The 22,471-nt window shown below is 49.5% G+C and overlaps 1 protein-coding gene across 4 annotated transcripts in view; it reads right to left on the bottom strand.

The window, feature by feature from the left end:
• Positions 1-14,123, bottom strand: part of NSMF (NMDA receptor synaptonuclear signaling and neuronal migration factor) — a 47,992-nt gene extending 33,869 nt beyond the window's left edge. For 3 of the 4 annotated variants that reach the window (XM_033077215.2, XM_033077214.2, XM_033077216.2), the window contains exons 1-2: positions 13,875-14,012; positions 5,380-5,441 (exon numbers count right to left, since the gene is read on the bottom strand). In XM_033077215.2, the coding sequence (XP_032933106.1) occupies positions 5,380-5,441; positions 13,875-13,981 (169 nt within the window). In that variant the 5' untranslated portion in view covers positions 13,982-14,012. Of the gene's footprint in view, positions 1-5,379; positions 5,442-13,874 lie in introns of all 4 variants that reach the window. The other variant, XM_033077213.2, reaches the window with a different exon arrangement.
• Positions 14,124-22,471: the final 8,348 nt, after the last annotated feature.

Raw genomic sequence — 22,471 nt, 5'->3', positions numbered from 1 at the left:
GCACAGAAAGCTCAGCACACAGGTTACTCAGCCTGAAGCACCTGTGAAGCCTCAACTGGGGTTTCTCTAATCCCACTACCAGTCTCTGCAGCACCAGGAAGCTCCTCTGTGCCTGTGCTCCCTCCACACACACAGCAACCCCTCCCCACTGCCACCTGGCTTGGGGAAGCTCACAAGGGCCCTCTTCTCCTTCCACACCAATACTGATGACTGAAACATTACTCAAAAAACAAAGTAAAGACACAAAGATTACTTTTTTTGAGCTCAAAAGGAAGCTTTTTCAGTTTCAGGTAACTGCCCCCTTTGGTTTGCCCTGATGCAAACCAGTAGCCATGCTGGTTTAGCAGGAGCCATGGAGAATTTGGCTCAAGGCCTGCTAGGCAGCTCCTGCCCAAGGCCCATCACCTCTGCAGCACCAAGGACACCTCATATTTGATCTCTCCCTCTCTGGTTTCCAAAGCCTTTCCCACACAGCTTTCCCAGAGCAGCTGGTCACAGTGGGCAGCCCAGTGCTACATCCTACATCCCCCACTCCAGCAGCAGCAGCTGCCCTCCCAATAACCCCAATGGGCAAAACATTAAAAAAGTAACAGGAAAAACCCCCCACAGCTCCCTCCTGATCCTTGTGTCTGAATCCCTGCTCACCAGGATGGATCCCTGCCCCCCCAGACAGCAGGGAAATTCTCAAAGGCTCTGCTTGCTGTCCTTTCCAACGTCACTGCCCCATGCCCTGGTACCTTTTGCTCTCACAGCTCCAGAACACGGAGATAAAATCTAATGCATTATCTCAGCGTGGGGCCTCTGACACCTAAGCTGGACAATGCCCAAAATTCCATGAGCTCTGTGAGACTCTGAGTGATTACTTCTTCCATGCTTTATTTTCTACAGCCTTTTTACACTTCCCTTTCACAACATTTCAATCCCTTTCTGCATCTTTCTTCTAAGTCTGTCCTAAGGGACACCTACTCCTACATTAAAAGGTACCAGAAAGCTACAAAAGGCAGCCAAGACTCTGGCCACAGGATGCAGAATGAATGCTGAACACAGCAGAGTGCTCTTCGTGGGAACCTTCCCAGACCTCCAGCCTGCATGAATAAGCCAGCAATAAACAGAGGCAGGAAGAGAGCAGGAGATGCATCACCACCCTGGCACCAGCTCCCTCAACACATCCATATCCTGTCACCTGCAGCAAAGTCCAACCCTTCCTTTCTTTCTAATTCCTCTAAATATTTTAAAGATCAGGGGAAAAATATCTGAGTGATCCCAAAGGAACAACCCCATCATCCTCTGCATTCATACCCCACCACCAGGCAACTGCCCTGCTCCAAAAGGGAAACAAAGGGAAGGAAAGGAAACCCTGTATTGTCATCATCCCTGACATAACCTCTGAGAAAGAAGAGAGGTAAATGCACCTCCCCAGTCACTTCAGAAAAATTCCAGACTAAGACACTGGAGAGTTGCATAGGAATAGTCATACAACATTTCTGAGCCATATGAAGTTCCTGGGCCTCACATCAGGAAGAATCAGAAGTTGTAACCAACAAATGCTCCCCCTCACCTTTCTTCCCTCCAGGTACACCCTGCAACACCTGCAAGCCTCTCCACCTCATGCAGCTGTGCAACTCCACACCCCCTGCCCCAGCAAAGCAAGCAGAGCATGAACACCCTGCACTTGTCCTGAAAACAGAAAGTAAACACAGCCTTGCCCATAACTCAGCCCTTGGACGAGGCAGCTGGCCCACCCTGCTGATCTACAATCCCTCTGCAGCTCTTCATTAGCACTCCCCAATTTCAAGACATTCAGCCACATACAAACTGCAGAGCAGCCACCACAAACAGAAGTGACGACTGAAGCAGCAGATCTTTGATCAGCTGTGGAATGTGAAGTTATGAGGGATGCAAATGTCTTTATATCTTTTCCTTTCCTTGAAGGGACTAAAAAGATTAAAAAAAGCAAACTAAAATGGACAGTCCTCAGAGAACACAGTACAGCAGAAGTGGAGCAAGTTGGGGCATCTCTTTCCACATCTCCATGGATCTCCTGGGGCTGCCTGGGGTGTTGGAGTTTCACCCCTCTGCTGAGGAGCTGAACCAGCAGCTAAAGCAGCAAAGATCTGACATCCCAAAGACTCACACCAGCCCCATTTTCTGCATGAGGATTGCCCTGCACAGGGAGAGAGAAGGGTTCTAGCTCTGGCTCCAGAAAAGGAGGATCCTGCCCTTCCCTACTCCATTTATGCCTTCATTGTCCCACTGATGGCTCTGCCACCTTCCTGCTCCTCAAAATCCACACCTCTTTTCCCTCACTGCATTCATCAGTGACTTTAAACATTTCTTAAACAATTTTTTTTCCGGACAGAATCAAGGCCTGCCTCCTTCCAGTCATATTTAGGCCACAGCCTTCATCCCAGCTCAGTCTGCTGGCAGAGCAAGGAGCACCTGGGTGCACAGCAGGGGTTATGACAGCAGAAACAGGCCTGTCCCACCAGGCACAGCACTTAAGATGAAAGCTCTGAGCTGACAGACTCATCCAGGCACTGAGGACTCGATTCTTTGGAGCACTGAGCTTTCAGGATCTAAGGTACCAACACATGAATTGAGAATTCAACCACAGGATGCAGGTGGGCTTTGCAGGTGAGCTCCTCCCTGCTCACATTGCATCTGCCTGCTCTCTGAGGAGCTGGAATCGATTCAGTCCCTCTGGATTGTAAATGGGTTAGCTGCACTACCTAATCAGTGGCTTGTTCTTATTTTCTTTTGTTTTCACTTAGAGTCAGGATTAAAAACATGAAGGAGATGAATTATTTTGTGTTTGGACTTGGTTGTTTATTAAATCTTATCTGAAGTACAGAGAGTTCTGCAACACTTGTAGTTAACAGCTAAAAGCAAGCAAAATGGAGGTGAATCTAGTCAGTTATAAGGTTTTTTAAAGCTAAACAGTTCAATAAAGAACACCTACATTATTTATACTTTTGACCCAATAACTAAACTCCTGTGACTTGTGGTGTAGCAATAACTATCCAACCAAAAACTACCACTTGAAAGCATGAAGAAGGAAGAAGATACAGACAACACCCAAAATCCATCCATAACTATTACTATATTCTAAAAGTCCTAAATTCCAAATTCCTTACTATGTGAAATTACACACTTTTATTCTAACTACACACTTGTGAGTCTAACTTCATCACTCAAATCTGGAAGCCTTTTCCAAGGCCTCAAGTCAAAAGCAGTGTTCTGCTGGGGGTCAGTGCCAGAAAGCACAGAAAGCTCAAAACTCCCAGGTTTCTGGGTTCCAACACTGGATCTGTGCTATGCCTTCATCTTCTGCAGCAGAGACCCTTCCTTTGCTTCCCTGGAGTCACTGGGTGACAGCTCATGCTGCAGCTCCAGCATCCTGCCCAGCCAAAGGTGAAGCCTCCAGAACTAGCACAAGTGATCCTGAGATGGAATTTCTGCAGGAAGGAAAGACGTGACTTCCCTGTGATCAGGCTGCTGGGATGAACTAAAAGGAGCAAAATTTTCTACTTGCAGTGTTTTTTATTGGATAGCAACCTTCCTACTGGGGTTATTTATATAGAAGTGTTACAGACTGTGTTAAGTTATACATTGCAGAATTTCAAAAGATCATTTAAAAATTACGATTCTTTTTTTTTTTTCCTCCTCTCTTCCTCAGAATTTAGAGTAATTTCTAGGGAATTTTATTTCTTTCCAAGTGAATACTTAAAGACCCCATAAGTATTGTGGTATTTCCAAGTGTGTCTCTCACTGCCTGGTTCTTGCCTGTGGCAACTACATTGCAAAAACAATCTCAAGGCTGATACACCAAGGGGCAGTGGGTGAAAAGGCTTCCCTGGAGAGCTTATGGATGTCACAAGCACAGGCAGGGCTGACATGCTGCTCTGAGGAGCCTGGCTGTGGCTCATGATCCAGGAGTCACATCAGCTCCCTTTCCATGCTCTGCCTACCCACAGTCAGAGCAGCCAGGAGCCCCCCAAGGATGAGTTAACAGCAGCTTTTTGAGTGCACATCAGAGAGGCTCCCACTCCCTGGATCTGACCAGGGCTGCCCAGGCCTCAGGCACCTGAACACATCTGCAATTTCCTCTTGTCTCAGCCAGAGATTCTGTTCTTTGCCTGGCTCCAACACGACCCCACAGGGTACTACAAGGGCACTACAAAGTGAGCAGGAGCCAACACTTGTCCCTGTTGGAACCTGGGGTGGGGGGACTGCAAAAAGGACTGGCAAAGAGTCCAGGTAACAGAAGCAGCTGCAGAAACGGCCATGATGGAAGGAACAAAAAAAAGGTTTGCACCAACCCTCAGCCTTTCTCTCCCCTTCCCTCCTACCTCCAGGTGCTGTTCTTAGACCAAGCATTGTAAATAAAATGTCACTGGAGTTACTGATGAAAAGAAACCAAGAAACCTCAGTACATTGTCTTAGAGTCTTTCCATTCACAACATTGGCACAATTCAGCCAAGGACAACTTGAAGGTCATTAGAACAGATCCAAGAAAAAAGGAAAGGACTCAGCTGGCTGCCAAAGACTCTGTGACTGCTCTTACAGCAAGAGGCATCTCCTGTACAGGCTTAAACACACACAGCTTACCTAAAATGACAACATCACTCTACATTACATTCTATTTAATAACCTTATCCCCCACACAACAGTTCAACAGCAAAGAGCAATTTGTTAATTGTTCACACAGACTTTCTGTGCATTCCACAAGATTTTCTGTAGGTTTTACAATTAATTTATTGCCTGTATATTTTCTTTTGTCACAGAGAAGACACAGCCCTGTTAGAAGTTGGCTAAGTTTATCTTGAGCTCTCCTGCCCATCAAGCAGAACTCATGATAAGCTGATGGGGACAATACCTACATGGAAAATACTGACACATTAGCCAGCACATGTAGTGCCCTCATCTAGGCAAATTTCAGTTTAATCCCTGTTGAAGCAAAGACTGGGGATAAATCCAGATGTCAACTTTGCCAGCAAGGATTCACACCAATGAACAAAATATAACTCACCTGTTTTTTATACCCCAGTGAAAGCAAGACCTAGGAGCCACAAAGCAGTGCAGAAGCCTTGTACAGTGCTGTCACTTCCCAGCTGCAACTTCTCCCAAGGACATCAGCTGCAGGGGTGAATTCACCACAGGGCACCATGTCTCCTAACTAAGCTCACCCCACAGCCCACCCAAGCCTCAGGTCACCAAACTGCCTTTTCTCCCTGGGGGCAACTCCTCCTGCCCCTCTGTGCTGAGATCTCACTCTGTTTCTGACAGATAAATAAATGCACTTTCATTCTAAGGCTCTTCACCATAGGTGCAGACACACATGGACATAACCATGGACACAGGGCACATCAGTTCTCTTACCTGAGCCGTTTCTGCCTTCAGGATGGTTTTGTGAAAGGTATTCTCCAAAAGCCCTCGCCGCTCTGTGTCCCAGCATCAGGAGGCAGCCAAGGAGAGAAAGAGACATTTGTGATGCTTAAAGTCCAAGGAAAGAAGGAACAGTTCAACACCAATGCACTGCTGTGTCCCGGCAGCTGCCACTCCCTCAGCCCCAAGTGACATCCATGGAAATACACTGCCAGAGCAGTGAGGCTTTCTCTTTACACACCAGGATTCCAGTGGTTCTGGTGGAACATCAGTGTTTCCCTGCCAAAGGGGGAAACAGAGCTGGATTAGAAGTCCAGGACTAGTTTAAGTTTTAGCTTCTCTCTTATAAGAATGAAAAAAATAGAATTGAAATGCACCTGCATGAAATCTGTGATGCACATAGGAACTGGCTGTCTCCTGCTATCCTGGCAGCCCAGGAAGGAGGCATTCCCACCCCAGAGCCAACCACCACTCCAGGCTCCTACAGGTCCTAAAAGCTCCCACTTGGGAGGCACCACAGCTCAGATGTGGATGCTAATGCCCATTTTACCTACCTGAACCCCAAGTTTACAAGCCCCAGCTATGCCAATATTTGGATTTCTGGACAAGTTTGTTTGAGAGACACCCACTACCTCCCACAAAAGCAGTTCCTGCTTCTCTGCTGGATTCCAGTCCTGTGGATGACTGAGATTTTACTGGAGTATATTAAGAACCAAGCAAGCAGGGTGAGCTCAACCCTTATCACACATCCAGGCCTACGTAAGAGAGCAGACCTATGAATATTCCAACCAAGGAAGAGCTTTCTGCCTGCAACCCACACAGGAAAGGAATCTTTGGTCAAGGCATGGAATACAGCAACCTCCAGACTCCAAATGCCAGGGCATTTGTAGTGTACTGATGCCATGATTGTTCTTCTGTACCCAACAGACCCGTGACTCAAGACAGCCAACACTGCAGCCAGGTTTTCCCCAGCCATCCATTTTCCCATGGTTTGTAGAACAATCTCTCCAAGGTCTGCAGCATTCCAACTGGATGAGCCATTGGGTAGCCCAGGGTGGAGACTGGCAAAGAGGGAGGTGAAACAACCACTCACCTCCTTACCAAGCCAAGCCAAGCAACCCAGAGCTGAGTACCCTCAGCCCCCAAGCATATCAGCATCTCCTGGGGAAGGAGCAGACTTGCTGCAACAGGAAAGACTCCATACCAAGGCATCACATCCATTGTCCTCCTCCTTCAGAGGTGCTCAGCCTCAGAACATCCTTCACTCCAGTTCAAGCTCTCCAGTTCAAGCTGCTACAAAAGGCTTATAATGACCATCAAACATCTAATTGGAAAATGGCTTTGACCTCCAAAACCACTTTCTCCTCTGCATATACCAACTTGTGTAGCCAGGATCTTCCCCACTGTTTTTATGCACCACCTCCCAGAGAAAAAATGGTTAACAAGGCTCCAAAGCACTTCCCAGAGCAACCCAGGCTGGAAGGAGTGGGAAGTCCATTTGTCATCCACAGCCGGCAACACAAGATCAATATGAACAATGAAGAAAGAGTAATTTAATCTCCCCTGGACTAAATTTCAGCACAGTCAAATGCAAAATGCTTTGGAGCACAACAGCTGGAGCTGTGCAAGAAGAAAGATTTAAGCTTCTGAATCTTTTTAGACTAACAGACAATGCTGAGGTTTTCCCTGGTTTTGGATTGTTATGTGTCCAGTCCCAGGCTGTACCTTTAGACACTGGTTTGGGGTGGCAGCTGCTCAAACTGTCCTCAGTGCCTAACACCCCCAGGGATGGTCACACAGAAACTGTCACATGGGGAGCTCTACCATCAGCCCACAAATCCCACTATGAAGACCAAAGGGGTGACCATCATGGGTCACCCATCCAGGAGGACAAGCACCTTGTGATGTTCTTGGCACCCTCAAGCCTTTCTGCCCAGGCAAAAAGCAGGACTTGATCCTGGAGCATCACACTAATGTAAACTTAGGAACTAAGTGTGGAGTGTGGCTGCTTCAGGGAAGTGGTTGAGTCAACATTCCTGGAAGTGTGGATGTGACACTGGGGACATAGTTAAGTGGTGGATATGGCAAGGCTTGGTTTGCAGCTGGACTCATTGACCTTGGAGGTAATTTCTAACCTTAACAATTCTATGATTTTAACATTAGGCTACTCAGCTGCAAGAGAATTCCTGAGCTGGTTCTGTACTCCATCTCACAGGTGGCTGAAGCTCAGCCAAAGTCATGGCTGATCTTGAACATCGTTGGCAACAGCACAGCTTTAATAAGATGGCTGGGCATGAGATTCCAAGATCTCTTCCACCAAAACTTCTGGGACTCCCAGGTTTCCCATAGAAATGTCTGTCCCTTAGGAGGCATCACCAACACCATTCACAAACAGGGCATGCACTTAGATCATTGGGAAAAGCTTTGAAGCTTCTCTTTTGAATCAGTAGACATTCCATGTAAAAAAAAAACCCCAGCAATCAAGTTCTCAGGTAAATTATCAGTGAGAGAACATGGTGATTTACACAAAAAAATGCTGAAATATGATGATAGCCTGCAACTAGTTCAAAAGCTCCAAATTCATGTGTCATTGTCTCCATTCATCTCTTTGCTAATGCCCGAGGCTGTTTTGTCTGCCTGTAAATCTGAACCAACGCTCCACCTTTAGCTTGCAAACCACGGGCTCAAAAAAACAGTACAAAGCATTTCCTAAGATCCAAATTGACAACTGGCTAAGACAGAGCCCTCCAGGCCACCTTATTCCATGGTGAGAACATTGTCACTCAGAGAAGAGCCCAGGCTGGAAGGTGCTGCAGTGTCCCCAACCTCACACTCTGGTTTCCCCGAGCAGAGGGGGGTACAGTCCCCAGTGCCAGAGCACATCCAGAGCTCCTGTGCAGGTCAGTAGCACAGTCAAGGAGCACAGAGCTGCTCAAAAGCCTTGCTCCCTGCCCAGGCTGAACCTGCAGTTCTGTCCTGGCAGTTCCACCCTGTGGCTCTCGGACCCTTCAGGCCAACCCAAGAGCAAACAAAGGCGGGCCCCGGGCACAGCTCCCCAGCCCCGCCTGCACAGAGCGGTGTGCAACGGGGGGTTTCCAGCCAATTACACTGGAAATTTCACACTAATTATTCTGCCTGTTATCTCAGTGGTTCCCTTCTACATGCCTGCTTCCTGAGTGCCATTGGCTTCTCCTCGGCCATGCCTCAGCGGATCTCCCGCAGATGTCTGCATGCGCCCTTTGCCAAGGGGACTCTGGTGGCCACACTTGCTCCTTATGGCTACTTGCCCCTTGCCAAGCCTTTTGTGTTCTTTCCCTGCCCTCACAGTCATCCCAGCTCACCAGTATTTGCCTGGATTGTTACTGTGCCATTTCTCCACTCTCCTTGGCTACCCATCAGCTTGATCAAAATAAAGCCAGAGCAAAATTCCAACAGATGGTAGCTGTTCTATTCAGCCCATTCTTTTCTCTCTGTTTTATCTATTACCACAAGTCACACCATCAGACTTTTCTCTCGGCTCAGCTCTGCCTCCACTCTCGGTGCCAATGGAGTTCAAGTTCCCTCACACCATTGGACAGCACTGGGCATAAACCCCTTCAATTGGGCACTGAGCAGAGACACCTTGGGATAATTTACCTGGCAAGAGATGAAAAAGAAAACTTGTTTCACATAAATGGGATGAAGTACAAGGTGCTTTACAGCTCCATGGGCTGGTGAGCTATAACCCTGAGTGTATGACACTGCAGAAGCTGCATACAAATGAGCAGGTAGCACTGAGAGGGGATCAGCTGACGACAGGACAAGTTTAGCCCTGACTCATCTGGAGAGAGGTTTTCATTTTAGTGGCAAAACAGACCTGCATGTCACACAGTCAGCACAGCTTGATTTAACAAAAGGACATCAAGCAGGGAGCTGGGCTCAAGCACACTGTGCTGCTCAGTCTAACCAGCACAGACCAGCCTCAGAAAACATCAGTATTTCCTCCAGCATTCCATCAGAACGGCTCCAGGGAGGGAAGGGGGGACAGGGCAGCACAACACAGGCAGCAAAGGCAGCTGCCCTTCTGGGGGCATCTCCCAGTACTCACTGTGCCTCAGATGTTAGAGCTGGACTCGAGTCTGGAAGAGCTGTGAAGAAGCAGAGAGTCTAGACAGCGATTTGCTCGAAGGAGCAAAGCCGCCAAATAACAGAGATCTCAATTACAATGTAATAAGCACGGAATGGCCTTCATGTCTCTGAAATAATCACATCAGCGGGATAAAAGGGGCCTTGATGTACACGAGCAGCTACGAGAAACTGATGCACATAAATTTATCCACCAAACTGACACTTACAGAGTGAAGAAATGCAGATTGAAAAACTCAGAGATACAGGAAAGACCTCAGATAACTCCATTTAGAGCACAGCAGCAAGCTAAGCAAAACTTGGACTATTGAGGAGTATTACATGGAAAAATAAAGAACACCCACCACCTTCTTGTGCTCCTTCAGAAATAATGCCCAGAGGAGTTGCAGCAGGAATCTGTTGTGACAGCATCTGACTGTGCTGCATCCCAGGCATACAGGAGAGAAGAGACCTGCATCATCAGGACCAACGTCCTCCTACAGCAGCAACCCTGCTCTTGTCACCAAGGAGAGAAGGGAACACCTCCAGCACATCCACAGTTAACAGCTCAGTCATTAAAGACTGTTGACACCTACGTTATTTAAGCCAAATAGTAAGAATACCCTGACAAAAATTAGTTTTCTAAAATATCTATGTAGAGAAATGGTAGCTGGAAAACTTTAATTTTAAAATTCTCACACTCAATAAAGGGAGATTGGATGTCAGAAATGGGTCATAGAGACCCCAGAGCAACAGAGCAATTTATGAGCACGAAGTCTGGACAAGAGAAGAGAGGAAGAGCAGGCAGAACTTAAAAGAAAAAGGCAATCAAAGAGACAGTTCATACCACTTATCAGAAATTCCCAAGCAGAAAAGAAGAATCTAGACTGCATGAAGAACCCCAAGCTAAGCCAAAAATCACTCACGCAGCAAGAAGCTTCAGTAAGGCACATGGTCACTTACCTCTGCATTTCATCAATGAAAAACTGACCGTTCCACAACAACTAATGCTGTGTTCAAAGCCACTCGTCATCCCTCTCCAGGCAGGAAGAGTGGGATTCTTATCCCTCTGGGGACTATCCTGGACTAGATGCCAGGGTCATGGAATTGGGCAAGACAAAACAACTCTCAACTCAAATATTTCCTGTGCTAACTACTGCAAGAAGAGATGCTTCTGGAACACCCAGCAAAAACCTCACGTCTGTTTGCTCTCACCATCACACTCTCCCAAAGAACAGCTGGAGGCCAGCACAATACAAAGCAGAGCTGCAGAAAAACATCTGCTCTATTGCCTCATTTGGGGTGCCAGTGTTTTCCTGTAGGTGTCAAGGCAGCAGGGGCAATGAAAACCCATTTCTGAAGGGCTTTGGTTGATCTGCACCCTTGGAAAAGTTCTAAGGAAGCCAAGGAGCACAGGTCAGCCAGCCCCAGGCAGGGCCCTGGAGCGCTGTCAGCCGAGGGGCAGCACCAAGGTCACCGCTCAAGGACAACTGCGTCAGCCCTGCCTTCAGCACGGGGGCCCAGGAGCTGCAGGGCAATAAAAGCACACGCAGGGAGGGAACAATCCCTCCTGACAGGGACATCTTGCATCCAAGCCCTTCAGAGACAATCAGAGCAGCAGCACCAAGCACAGCCCCGGGTGTGCAGGGCGCTGCAACTCCCCCAGGAGAAGATGACCACAGAGACCAAAGTCAGCAGCATCGTGGGTGATTCCACAGTGTTGGTACAGAGCAATTGCACCCTGAGTTTGTAAGAAACTACTTACAAGACCCAGCACACAAGAAGCTGCATGGAGCTTAATTAATGCTCCTGGGACACAAGACTCCCATGAGTCGCTCTGCAGAGATTTTAATTTAACAGCCTAGGGAGCCTGCACCTCCTGCTTGGATCCCATCACTCACACCAGCAAACAAGCCCTGCTCCTTACTCAGTAACACAGTCAAGTGTGCACACACACTCCAGCCACACCTAAGAAACACAAACTGTGATCGCTTGGACTTGCAGTGGAATTCCAGATCATTTTTCTCTCTAAAGAGAAGTAATGAGAAACATGACCAGGACAGAGCCTAGAAGATGCAGAGAAGCAATCCCAGGGCATCTCCTCCTGCAGCACAAGAACAGGATCCCCCAGCTACCTACACCCACAGGGCACAAAATCATTGCAGCAGTGCTACCCACATAGGTGACCCTTGCCTAGCCCTCGTGGGGTGGACAGAACAGTCTCTCTGTAGCCTTATCCAGGGTCCTACAGAGCCCTTGCTGTACATAAGGACACAGGAGATACACGGAGGAGGACCCAGGACAGAGCAGAGGAGCTGTGTGTGATGTGCTCCAGGAAACCTTTCAGCAGGTGGGTCATTGCCACTGTGGGAATTCTAAGCATGACAGAGCCCATGGGAGCAGGGACTCAGCCGTGCCTGGAGCAGCAGGATGGAGGCACATGGACAGCAGCTGTCACCACCAGCACCTTCTCCATGCAAAGAGGCTCTGCAGGGAGCCCCTCGGCAAGTTCGCTGACCTCCTCAAATGATCTTTGGATCAGGAATGTCTAGCACAGGCATTAACAGAGACACATATCAAAGCACCTGTGCCGTGGTCTTTGTGACCAGACACTCCTCAAGGGCATTATGTCCCCCAGCCCAAATCCACTCATAAATTTTCTGGTCAAACCACCTTAATTCACACCATCCAAAGACACCTCAGAGCTCTCACAAACCTGTACCTGCAGCTTGTCAGCAGTCACAGCAGACATGGAGCAAACCAGAACCCTCAAGGCACCTCCCGGACTCCACACAGCTGATAGAACCTCAGCAGCATCTGCCCACCCTGGTGTAGGCTAACAAGTCATTACATTCAAAACACATTAGTCGCTCCCAAACACCCACACACCATTTGAAATCCTACCAATTACTGAGTGTGTTGTTTGTGTGACTGCCTAATCCCACTCCCAGAGCCCCACCACAGCACTTATGGTGCTTTACGTGTCATTTCTGTATATGCACCTGGCTGACACCACCACAAAGAATCCCACTTCCAAATCTCTGAATGCCATGGAAAGCATTCATTACTGGTTATGGACAGGGTGCAACAAAACGTGGGTAAAAGCTGCAGGCTCTGCTTGGAGAGCTTTCCCTCAAGATACTCCAGAGTTTGAAGGATGGATTTCTTTACAACTCAAACAGATGGCAAGATACAGACAGCTTTGCATCTCTTCAAGCCACAAGACTTCTCTTTCCTCCCAGAACAGCAGAGATGCCGTAACACTGAGTTATAGAGAGAGGAGACTGAGATCTTTCAGCAACACGGATTGAGTCCTACACACCACTCCAGGTTATTCTAACGCAATTTTGTCTAACAACACAAAGAAGGTGTTACATAATGCAGCTGAAAAGTTTAATTTCTCCCAATTTTTCCTCAACAGCAAAGAGCCAGTCTTGCTGAAGCAGAGACGGCGACAGACCTACCCCCGGCACAGCTGTGCTGAAGGAGCAGATAAAAAGCTGCGCCAATGCCCCCAAACAGTCACCGGGTGACTGCTGTGACACTTGCACTGCAGCGTGGGAGAAGGGTCCTTTCGTCTGGGAAAGGTCACTAAGGCAAAGCTCATCTTTGACAGCTTTTTAAACCTAAGTCCCATTAAGCAGCAAATGTATTTTCTCGGATCTCCGATGTTGGATAACGAAAAGCATCGGGACCCAGCAGTAAGAGAAATGCTACACTGTAGGACAAGCAATATAAAACCAGAACATGCACAATATAGAACCCAAATCCCTTAACCGGTCAATGTAGTGGCTTGGGACACTGCTGGGGAGGGTGCACATTTTCACAGAGCAGCTTTTCCATTCAAAGGAGCGAGACCCCTTGAAGGAGGCTGCTGACTTTGCCCTCGGACACGCACAAGGCATTTCAGCCGCGGAGAAACCACCGAGCAAACTGACCGCGCTTCCCAATGCCCGAAGATTATAAAGATCCATGCCTGGCAAATGCACTTCTGACACGCTTTTTGCCAACTCAGCAAATAAAACCCTGCAGGTGCTGTGGCCAGGCCGGCGGCGAGGACGCCTGTGGAGACAAGTCACCTCTCCGGAGGCTGAGGGTCCGCGGGGCGCAGGGGTGGCACGGCCGCCCGCTGCCACAGCGAGCGTGCGGCTGCTCCGGGGGATCGGGGCAGCCAGCGAGAGGGACCCGCCGGCAGCTGCCACTCCCCAGCCCCGGGACGGCCCTGGAGACAAACCGAGGGTCGTGCCCGCACCGGTACCTGGGCTCGGCCCGAGGGTCTCGGGGTTCCCTCCAGCCCGGCACGGCTCTCGAGGCGGCCGCGGGCGAGCAGGGTCCCGGCACCGCGGGACCCCCGAGACACCGCCCGCCGCGTCCCCGGCACCCACCTCACTTTGGCCGCCACGGACGACATGGCCTCGTTCCTGAGCGTCTTCCTTTTGGACACGGCTGTGCCCATATTCGCGCGGGGGGTCGCGGCCGGGGGAGCGCTCATCGCCGGGCCCCGCGGCTGCCCATGCCGGGGCGCGCCGCCGCCCCTCGCCGCCGCGCCGCCTCAGCGCCCCGCCATGCCGGCCCCCGGCCCGCGGCCCCAGCCCGCGCTGCGCTCCGCCGCGGCCGCTGCCGCCCCATTGACTGCGGCAGGAGGGAGGGAGGGAGGGATGGAGAGAAGGAGGGACGAGCCCGCCCCACCGCCCAGGAAGCGCCGCTATATTTGGCCAGCGGCACCTCCTCCGCCCGCCTGACATCATGGCCGGGGAGGGGGCGCGGGCCCCGCCTCAGGGGCTGCGCGGGGCGGCAGGAGCCGCGCGTGCCGGTGTGTGGCTGCAGCGGACACGGAAAGGCGAGGGGACAGCTCCGGGGGCTGCAGCTCCTCCTGAAGGGCAGCACCCATCCCTGCCCTCTGTGACAGGGACAGGAGCCAGGGAACGGCTGGAGCTGGGCCAGAGCAGGCTCAGGTGGAGCTCAGGGAAGGGTTCTTCCCCCAGAGGGTGCTGGCACTGCCCAGGCTCCCCAGGGAATGGGCACGGCCCCGAGGCTGCCAGAGCTCCAGGAGCGTTTGGACAGCGCTGCCAGGGATGGACAGGCTGGGATTGTTGGGGGGTCTGGGCAGGGACAGGGGCTGGGCTGGGTGATCCTGGTGGGACCAGTCCCGCTCGGGATACTCTGTGATTCCATCATTCTGCCTGAGGGAACTTCCAGCCAGCGGCCATCAGACACGGCTACGAGGGGAGACCCAGGGGTCGCTCCCTCCAGGTCCTGGCAGGAAGCAGACGTGCAGCCTGCAAAAAAATCAGTCATTTTGACACAAAACTGCCTTTGACAGATAGGGTGAAAGGTTTCACACACGGTTTATTTTTCACAGCAGGGCAGTGTATAAGTGCAGCTGCATCCCTCTGCTTGTGGGGTGGACACGGTCACGAAGGTTGGGCTGTCGGGGTTTGGACACGACAGCTCTGAAGGAGTGACACAAACACTGCTGGCTTTGTCCCCTGTCCCCTGCTCCCCACCATTGTCCCAGAGCAGGCAACACGGCTGTTCCCAGAGTAATTGGAGGCAGAGGAGCCATGAGGGGGACACGGGTGTTCAGAAACCTCCTCATGCCCAATGTCACCTGCCAGAGCAAATGCCTGCCTTGAGGTCATCGAGTGCTTGAAAACAAACCCAACAGAAGAGCTGATCAACCAGTCAGCCTTAGAGGATTTTCAATTCACATAGTCACAAAACTGCTTGGGTTGGAAGGAACCTTCATAGATCACTTACTCCATTCCCTGCCATGGCAGGGACCCCTCCCACTGTCCCAGGCTGCTCCAGCCCCAATGTCCAACCTGGCCTTGGGCACTGCCAGGGATCCAGGGGCAGCCACAGCTGCTCTGGGCACCCTGTGCCAGGGCCTCCCTACCCTCATAACAGAAAATTTCTTCCTATGGGACAGACTAAATCTATTCCTTTGCCTTTTATCCTGGCCCTGATAAAAAGTCTCCCACATCTTCCTTATAAGCCTCCTTTCGATATCTAAAGGCTGCAAGATGCTTTCCCCAGAGCCTTCTCTTTTCCATCTGAACACTCTCAACTCCTCCAGCCTTTCTTCACAGCAGAGGGGCTCCTGTCCTCAGATCAATTTAATGGGTGTAGGTTTGGATCCCTGGGGGGGCTTGGAAAAGTGTTTTTCCTTGGGAAAGTATTTTATAAATCTGCTTTTAGGGCACTTGAGTGAGTGGGGCAGCAAATTTTTGCATATTATTCATAATACATACAGAAAGAGCACTTGGATTGTCCCCCTGACTCTGCAGGCGAGTTCAGGAATCTCAGGAACTCAGAGCCACTCATTCAATAATATTGGACAGAGAGATAGAAGTTTTGTTGATAATAAAAATTCCTACAGGCTTTGTGAAAGAGGCAGCTGAAGGAGGGAGTGACAGGCACACCTTGTCTTGTCTGTACCTGAGGAAGGGCTGTAGCATAAGCTCATGTTTCTCTGTCCTTCAGAGACCCTGCATGAAGAGACCAAAAGCTGGGGAAAAGCTTCAGTCCTCTCTCTCCATAGACTCCAAAATAAAATCTGCAAGAAAATATAATAGGATTTGAACAAATTAAGTCTGGTCTATGAATCTAGCCGTTGAAAAATAATTTCTATACTGAGAGGAAAAAAGATGGAGAAGGTACCCAATTCCCCTGGTTTGTGTGGACACGAGGATCAGGATACAAATACCTCACCAAGCAGAATTTTATCACAATCTGAACAATTCACTATGAATAACAAATTTTCAGAGTTGTATCTTTGCTGAGGCCCAAGCTCTGAGCAGAAGTGCCATGTGTGCACAATAAAGACATGGAAACACTTAACAAATAAGGTCAACCTGTGTTTCCCAACCTGTTTTAGCCTGTATGTAAACTAGATGGGGGAAATACTCTTTATTTCTATTTTTAAATATTTTGCCAGTTGCTATTCCTTAAAAATACAACTCGCCCTCCAAATTAACGGGCACATCTGCTCTGTCCATGACACAATTCCCACCAGATCTACCTGGAAGCACCCCAAAGCTGCTCACAGTGACCTTTTTTTTGGTACAAAACAAAATCCAACCTCAATATTTTTTTCCCCCAGAATATGACTCCAATTAAATTTCTGCTCATGACTATCTTCCCACCCTGTTTTTTGTTGTACAGTCATGTCACCAAAGAGTTCCTACAACAGAAAAAGAGGAAAAAAATCCATCTGTTGTGAATGAGCAACTGAAAAAGAACCACTTGTAGAAAACTGGAGCCATGCAAGCAGTTACAGGCTCCACGAAGCTGTGCCCAGTGCTATCAATTCCCAGAATTAAGAAGCATTCAGATGGATGCCTCCATCTCTTGTTCAGACTGCTCTTACTTGTGCCTCTTGGAGCCCCCTCAAACTCTCCCTTGCCCGTTCCCCAGCAAGGTCTCCCTCTTTGAGGCTGGGGAGGGTCCAGCCCAGAGCAGGACTCAGTTTAAAGACTGCTCAGGGCTTGGCCTGGTGGGTTTTGAACACTTCCAAGGATTGAGATGCAAACCATGCTCTAGTCCATGTCCCAGGGCTGCACCACTCTCACAGGGAAAGATTTCCGTAAATCCACTGGGAATTTCCTGTTGATCTGTGTGCCCTAGAGAAGCACCCCAGCAGGCCTTGCCCATCCCTGCAGATTCCCCTCTTGCTCTCTGCTTCTTCCCTGCCTTCCTGTAGAGTTTCCTCCCTGCCTTTGAGTTTAATAAGTCCAAGTGCTGAGTTCTGCCTTTTGGCCACCATAACCCCCTGCAGCATTACAGGGGACGGTGTGGCTGGACAGTGCCCAGGCAGAAAGGAACCTGGGGGCACTGATGGACAGCAGCTGGATATGAGCCAGCAGGGTGCCCTGGTGGCCAAGAAGGCCAATGGCCCCTGGCTTGTATCAGGAATGGTGTGGCCACCAGGAGCAGGGAGGTCATTCTTCCCCTGTACTGGGCACTGGTGAAGCCACACCTTGGGTACTGTGTCCAGTTCTGGGCCAGTTTAGGAAGGACTTGGAGATGTTGAACACATGCAGAGGAGGCAATGAGGCTGGTGAGGGGTCTGGAACACAAACCCTGTGAGGAACAGCTGAGGGAGCTGGGGTTGTTCAGCCTGGAGAAAAGGAGACTCAGGGGTGACCTTATCACTCTATAACCCCCTGAAAAGTGGTTGTAGCCAGGTGGGGTTGGCCTCTTTCTCCAGGCAGCACTGACAGAACCAGAGGACACAGTCTCAAGCTGTGCCAGGGGAGATACAGTTTGGATATTAGGAAAAAGTTTTTCATGGAAAGAGTGATCAAGTACTGGAATGGTCTGCCCAGGGAGGTGGTGGAGTCACCATCCCTGGATGTGTTTAAAAAAGGACTGGATGTGGCACTGAGTGCCATGGTCTAGTTGGGGTGTTAGGGCAGGGGTTGGACTTGACAATCTTGAAGGTCTCTTCCAACCCAGTGATCCAGTTTATCCCAGGCATTTACGGGTCTGGGTTACCCCAGAAGAGGAGGCAGCCAGCTCTTTACAGCTGGAGAGATGCCTTTGCTTCATGCTAGGAAAAAAGTCAGGCAAGCCAGGCAGACAGTTCCCACAGCTTCTCCATGGCAACAGGGCCTCCCAGACACACACACAGAGGCAACTGGGCTGAGGGGGCCGGGAGCATCACAGCCCCTCCAGCCGAGCCCCAAACCTCCCCTCAAGGGGCTCTCATGGGATCTCACCCCAAAACACCTTCCAAAACAACCACAGCTGGCCAGAGGAATGTTCCTTCCCTCCACTGGAGAAGGTGCACTGCCCTGAAGCCCAAGCCAGGCCAAGTCCATCCCAACCAGTGATGGGTTTTGTCCAGAGAAATGCATCACCCCTGAAAATCTGGTGTCTCTGCACCCTGTCAGACCAAACAGCACATCTCTGTCCAGCAGAAAACACAACCTCAGACCTGATTAGGTCTAGGACTCAGATCAGATACTGATACTCAGACTTTAAGGAACCATTCTTTTTATGTCTAGAAAAGTCATTTTTGTCTAAATGAGCAAAAACTGTGTATCCTGACAATTTAAAAGCAAAAAAGGAGATACAAAGCAAGCCAAAACGAGGCACAGCAGCAACCTGCAAAAGGGAGAGGCAAACAATAATAAATACTTCTTCAAGCACGTCAAGCTGGAGAGTCAGACGTTGGCTGTGGTGCAAGAGAAGCATTCATAGCAGATAAGGTCAGAACAGAAAAACAATGAATATTTTGCATCTGTAGTCAGTGAAGAAAAGCTTGGATATGTTCCTGTGCCAAAAGTCATCTTTATATGGATGTGGCATTGGATTTGGCTCATGTTCAAGTGTCAGCAGAAGAAGTTGAGGAATAAATAGCCAAACTAGAGAGTGCAAATGCACCAGGCTGAGATGGTTCACCTAAGTGCCCAGTGAGAGCTCAGAGGTGAAACAGTTTAATTACTTAATTGTAGCATGTAATCACTGTGTGTAACAGCCTCACTGTCTGAGAGCTTCAAGGTGACAAATGCAAAGGGTTTGGGGTTAAGACAGACCCTGAAGTCTGAGGTTCCCTCCTGGACAAAGTGAAGTTGTCACTAACAATCTCATTAGTGCAGAGTTGGATACATTTGAAATACTGTGGAGAAAAGAAAGTTTATTTTTCTGGAAAAAAGGAATGCTTGATAAACATATTACAGTTCTTTAGAGGGGTTGATAAGTGTGTGGTATAGTCTGCCTGGATTTCTAAAAGGTTTGTCAGACAAGTTTCTTACAGGAATGCAGCTACCATGGGATTAACAGAAAATACTTGAAATAGATAAATACCTGGTTAAAAGATTCCCAAAAATCAGCTCTCAATGGGCAGGTTCCTGAATGGAGGGAGGACTGGAAAGGAGCCCCACAGGGACCTGGGCAGGGCTCTGCTCACTTCAGTATATTCAGAAATAATCCTGAAAATTAATTGGAAAGAAAAAAAAAAAAGGAGTGACAAAGCTTGCAGCTGATGTTAAGGCATTCAGGGTCATAAATACGTGGGACACTGAAGAGTTATACAAGAATCTCATGATAATGAATAACTAAGCAATAGGTTCAGGACATCCAGAGGAGATAATTACAAAGATGAAGACACAAGAAAAACAATCCCAACTCCTCAAGCAGTGGGCTCTGCACTGATCCTTATCCTCAGAAATAGCCTCTTTCTTCCAGGTTCAGTTGAATATCATCCTGTCCAGTCCAGCTCCATTTATGCCTCATGCTGGCTCCTGGCTTTTATGGGACTATAAACCCAGGAGAAGGGAAGGGACTCAGCAGTGGTAAGCATAAAACCAGGATAAAGGGGGATGTTTAATGGCCCATGTGAGGTGACTGCAGTTCCTGTGGTCCAAATTGAGACCAGGATTGTTTGTGGTCCTGCAGAGAGCACAGTCACTCAGGTCCCGGGAAGGGCAAAGACCGGGGTCAGCAGTGCCAAGGGAGGTGTGGGACCCTCCCCACAGACATTTCCCAGGGCTCACATCACCACAGCTTAGCCAAGGTGCAGGTCCTTCCCCAGGAACATGATGTGCTCAGACCACAGAAGTGGCATAGACAGGATAGGGATGGTTTTTAACCCCCTGCCCTCTGCTTCCATTTCTCTGCACAAAAAAACCTGGCCTGAGTGTGTTCTTACTGAAGGGACAAAGCACAAGACTGAAAAGAGAAGACAAATGGATGTGCCCACTGTCCTTAAACACTCTGCCCCAGTTAAGCTCTTTTGACAAGCCACAGCAGCCCTGAGAGCTGGTGATACACCCACAACACTGAGGTAGCTCGAGGAGCTGATGAGGTTTCTTCACACAGCACAGCACAGTGGTTATGGCCAAGTGCCTAGGAAGCTCAAGGTCTCCTGGGTGCCAGAAGGTCACTCAAGTATCACCTCTCCACCTTCCTGTTTGGCCAGTTTAGTCCCTTCAAGATGTTGCTGCTAAATTCATCAAATCCAAACTTCACCCTAATGAGGCACTGTAAGGAAATAACTTCCCCAACACTGGTTTAATTGAAATTAGGCCATATATCACTGAAGCAATAGCAATAGCTAACAAGTTGGAGTTTGCCAAGAATTACAGTTTTTCTTTGAGTGGATTCATTTGCTTAGAGCTGTTCTTACATGGCCAAGCATTTGGCACCAGCAAAGCTTGTTCAAACCCAGTCCCAAAGGTAGTTCCAGTCCCTGGGTGAACAGTTCTGAACCAGCTGGGATGCAGGGCACTCACACCCCATGCTGGCCAGCTCACCCCCAGCTATTTTTAGTAAAAGACCTAATCAGTATTGCCAGGTACAGCCTTTCAGCCCTGCCTTCCACTACGTGACACATCCCAGCCCTGAGTGCTGGGAGGGGAGCTCAGCCCCTTGAGACCCTGAGCACAGCATTACCTGTGCTCAAAGATTAAACTCTCTCCTCCTTCCTTCTCAGCAACTGCATTTTCCCAAGTCTTCTAATTTTGCCAGTATTATGAAGAGGTCAGATGCTGTTTTACATTATCTGTCTGCTCTTGCACAAGGCAGCAAGGTCCTGGCGGAGCAAGCCCTGGAGATTTGGAAGGGAGGCTCTGTGCTCAGCTGTGGGCAGAGGATAGGGAATGCAAAGCTTTTTATCCCAAATTTGGAAAAAAAACATTGAAAAAGGTCTTGGGGGCTTATTTCCCACACACAGTCATAGTCTAGGGGGATTTGAGGGTGAGTGCACTCTCCTGGGGTGGGAGCAGCAGCCTGACTCTGGCTGGGAGGGCACAGCGTGCTCCTGCTGGGGACAAGGGCCTTTACCAGGAACACACGTCTGGATATTCCTCTAATCCCAGCGCCAGAGCCACTTCCTCAGCCTCCGCTGACCTCCCAGGCTGGACCAGCAAGGACTCACAGCATGAACAGCCCAAACTCAGTCAGCAGCAGCAGCCTGGCTTCCCACTGGGAGACTCCTGGGATAGCACTGGCTCTGCCTGGCTCTGCCTGGCTCTGCAAGCACAACCTGAGCAGACTTTGTGTGTTGTTTGGAAAGGTGGGAAAGGGATGAGGCTGTGGGATTGCCACGGTTTTGCAGGGCAGGAGCCTCAGCAGCTTTCTCTGACATTAGAGAGGGGGAGGACAGGCTCCAGCTTGGCACCAGTGTGCAGCAGCATCTGGCTGGGCACTGCCTCTGCCTGCTCCCTGCTCTGCAGCACCAGCACTGGCACGGCACGACCCCAGTGGGAGGCATCACAGTACTTAAAGAAAATTATGTTGCTGGCCTTTTCATTATGTTGCCCGGCAAATGTTCCCATGAAATATAGGCCTAATTATCTGCCCACATTCAGATTACTCTAAGATGCAATTTCCTTCTACTCTGTGGAGTTTGCTCTCCTTCTGTGGATCTCATGATTGAAATACACTCAATTAGTTATTACTCAGCTGGCTGAAATCTTGAGCTGCCTTCGTGACAGGGCTGCTCCATCTGGGCCTCGCTGGCCTTGCAACGGCCAGGTGACACCAGGTCACAGGCAAGACACAAAGATGTCTCAGCACTCAGCCATGCCTGTTATTTGTTATTTGTATCTCAAATGGAAGCCTTGTCAGGACTGAGGGCTTGAAATGTGAAGTATCAATATCATAGAACCACTGAGGTTGGAAAAGACCTCTCAGATCATGAAGTCAAACCACTCCCCCAGCCCTGCCAAGGCCACTACTAAACCATCTCCCCAGGTGTCACATCTGCACATCTTTTAAATCCCTCTGGCATGGTGACTCCAACATTGCACTGGGCACACACCAATTAATCAGAGAAATGATGCAGCCTCAGTATGGGTGGTTGCTGTGGCCAGTGTCCATCCTCTTTTCAAAACCATGATCCTAAATCCCTGCAAGGGAGCTCCCTCTGCCCAGGAGAGGAAGGCTCTGGGTGAGCCCAGGTTTCTGAGTCAGGAGAGCTGACAGGAGAGTGAGCATTTCAAGAGCAGCATGATATCAGATACCTCTTTTTCCC

The sequence above is a fragment of the Catharus ustulatus genome, chromosome 21 (assembly GCF_009819885.2).
Source record: "Catharus ustulatus isolate bCatUst1 chromosome 21, bCatUst1.pri.v2, whole genome shotgun sequence".
NCBI classification, from domain to species: domain Eukaryota; kingdom Metazoa; phylum Chordata; class Aves; order Passeriformes; family Turdidae; genus Catharus; species Catharus ustulatus.
The sequence above is the reverse complement of the archived record's forward strand: the minus strand, read 5'-3'. Positions and strand labels throughout refer to the sequence as shown.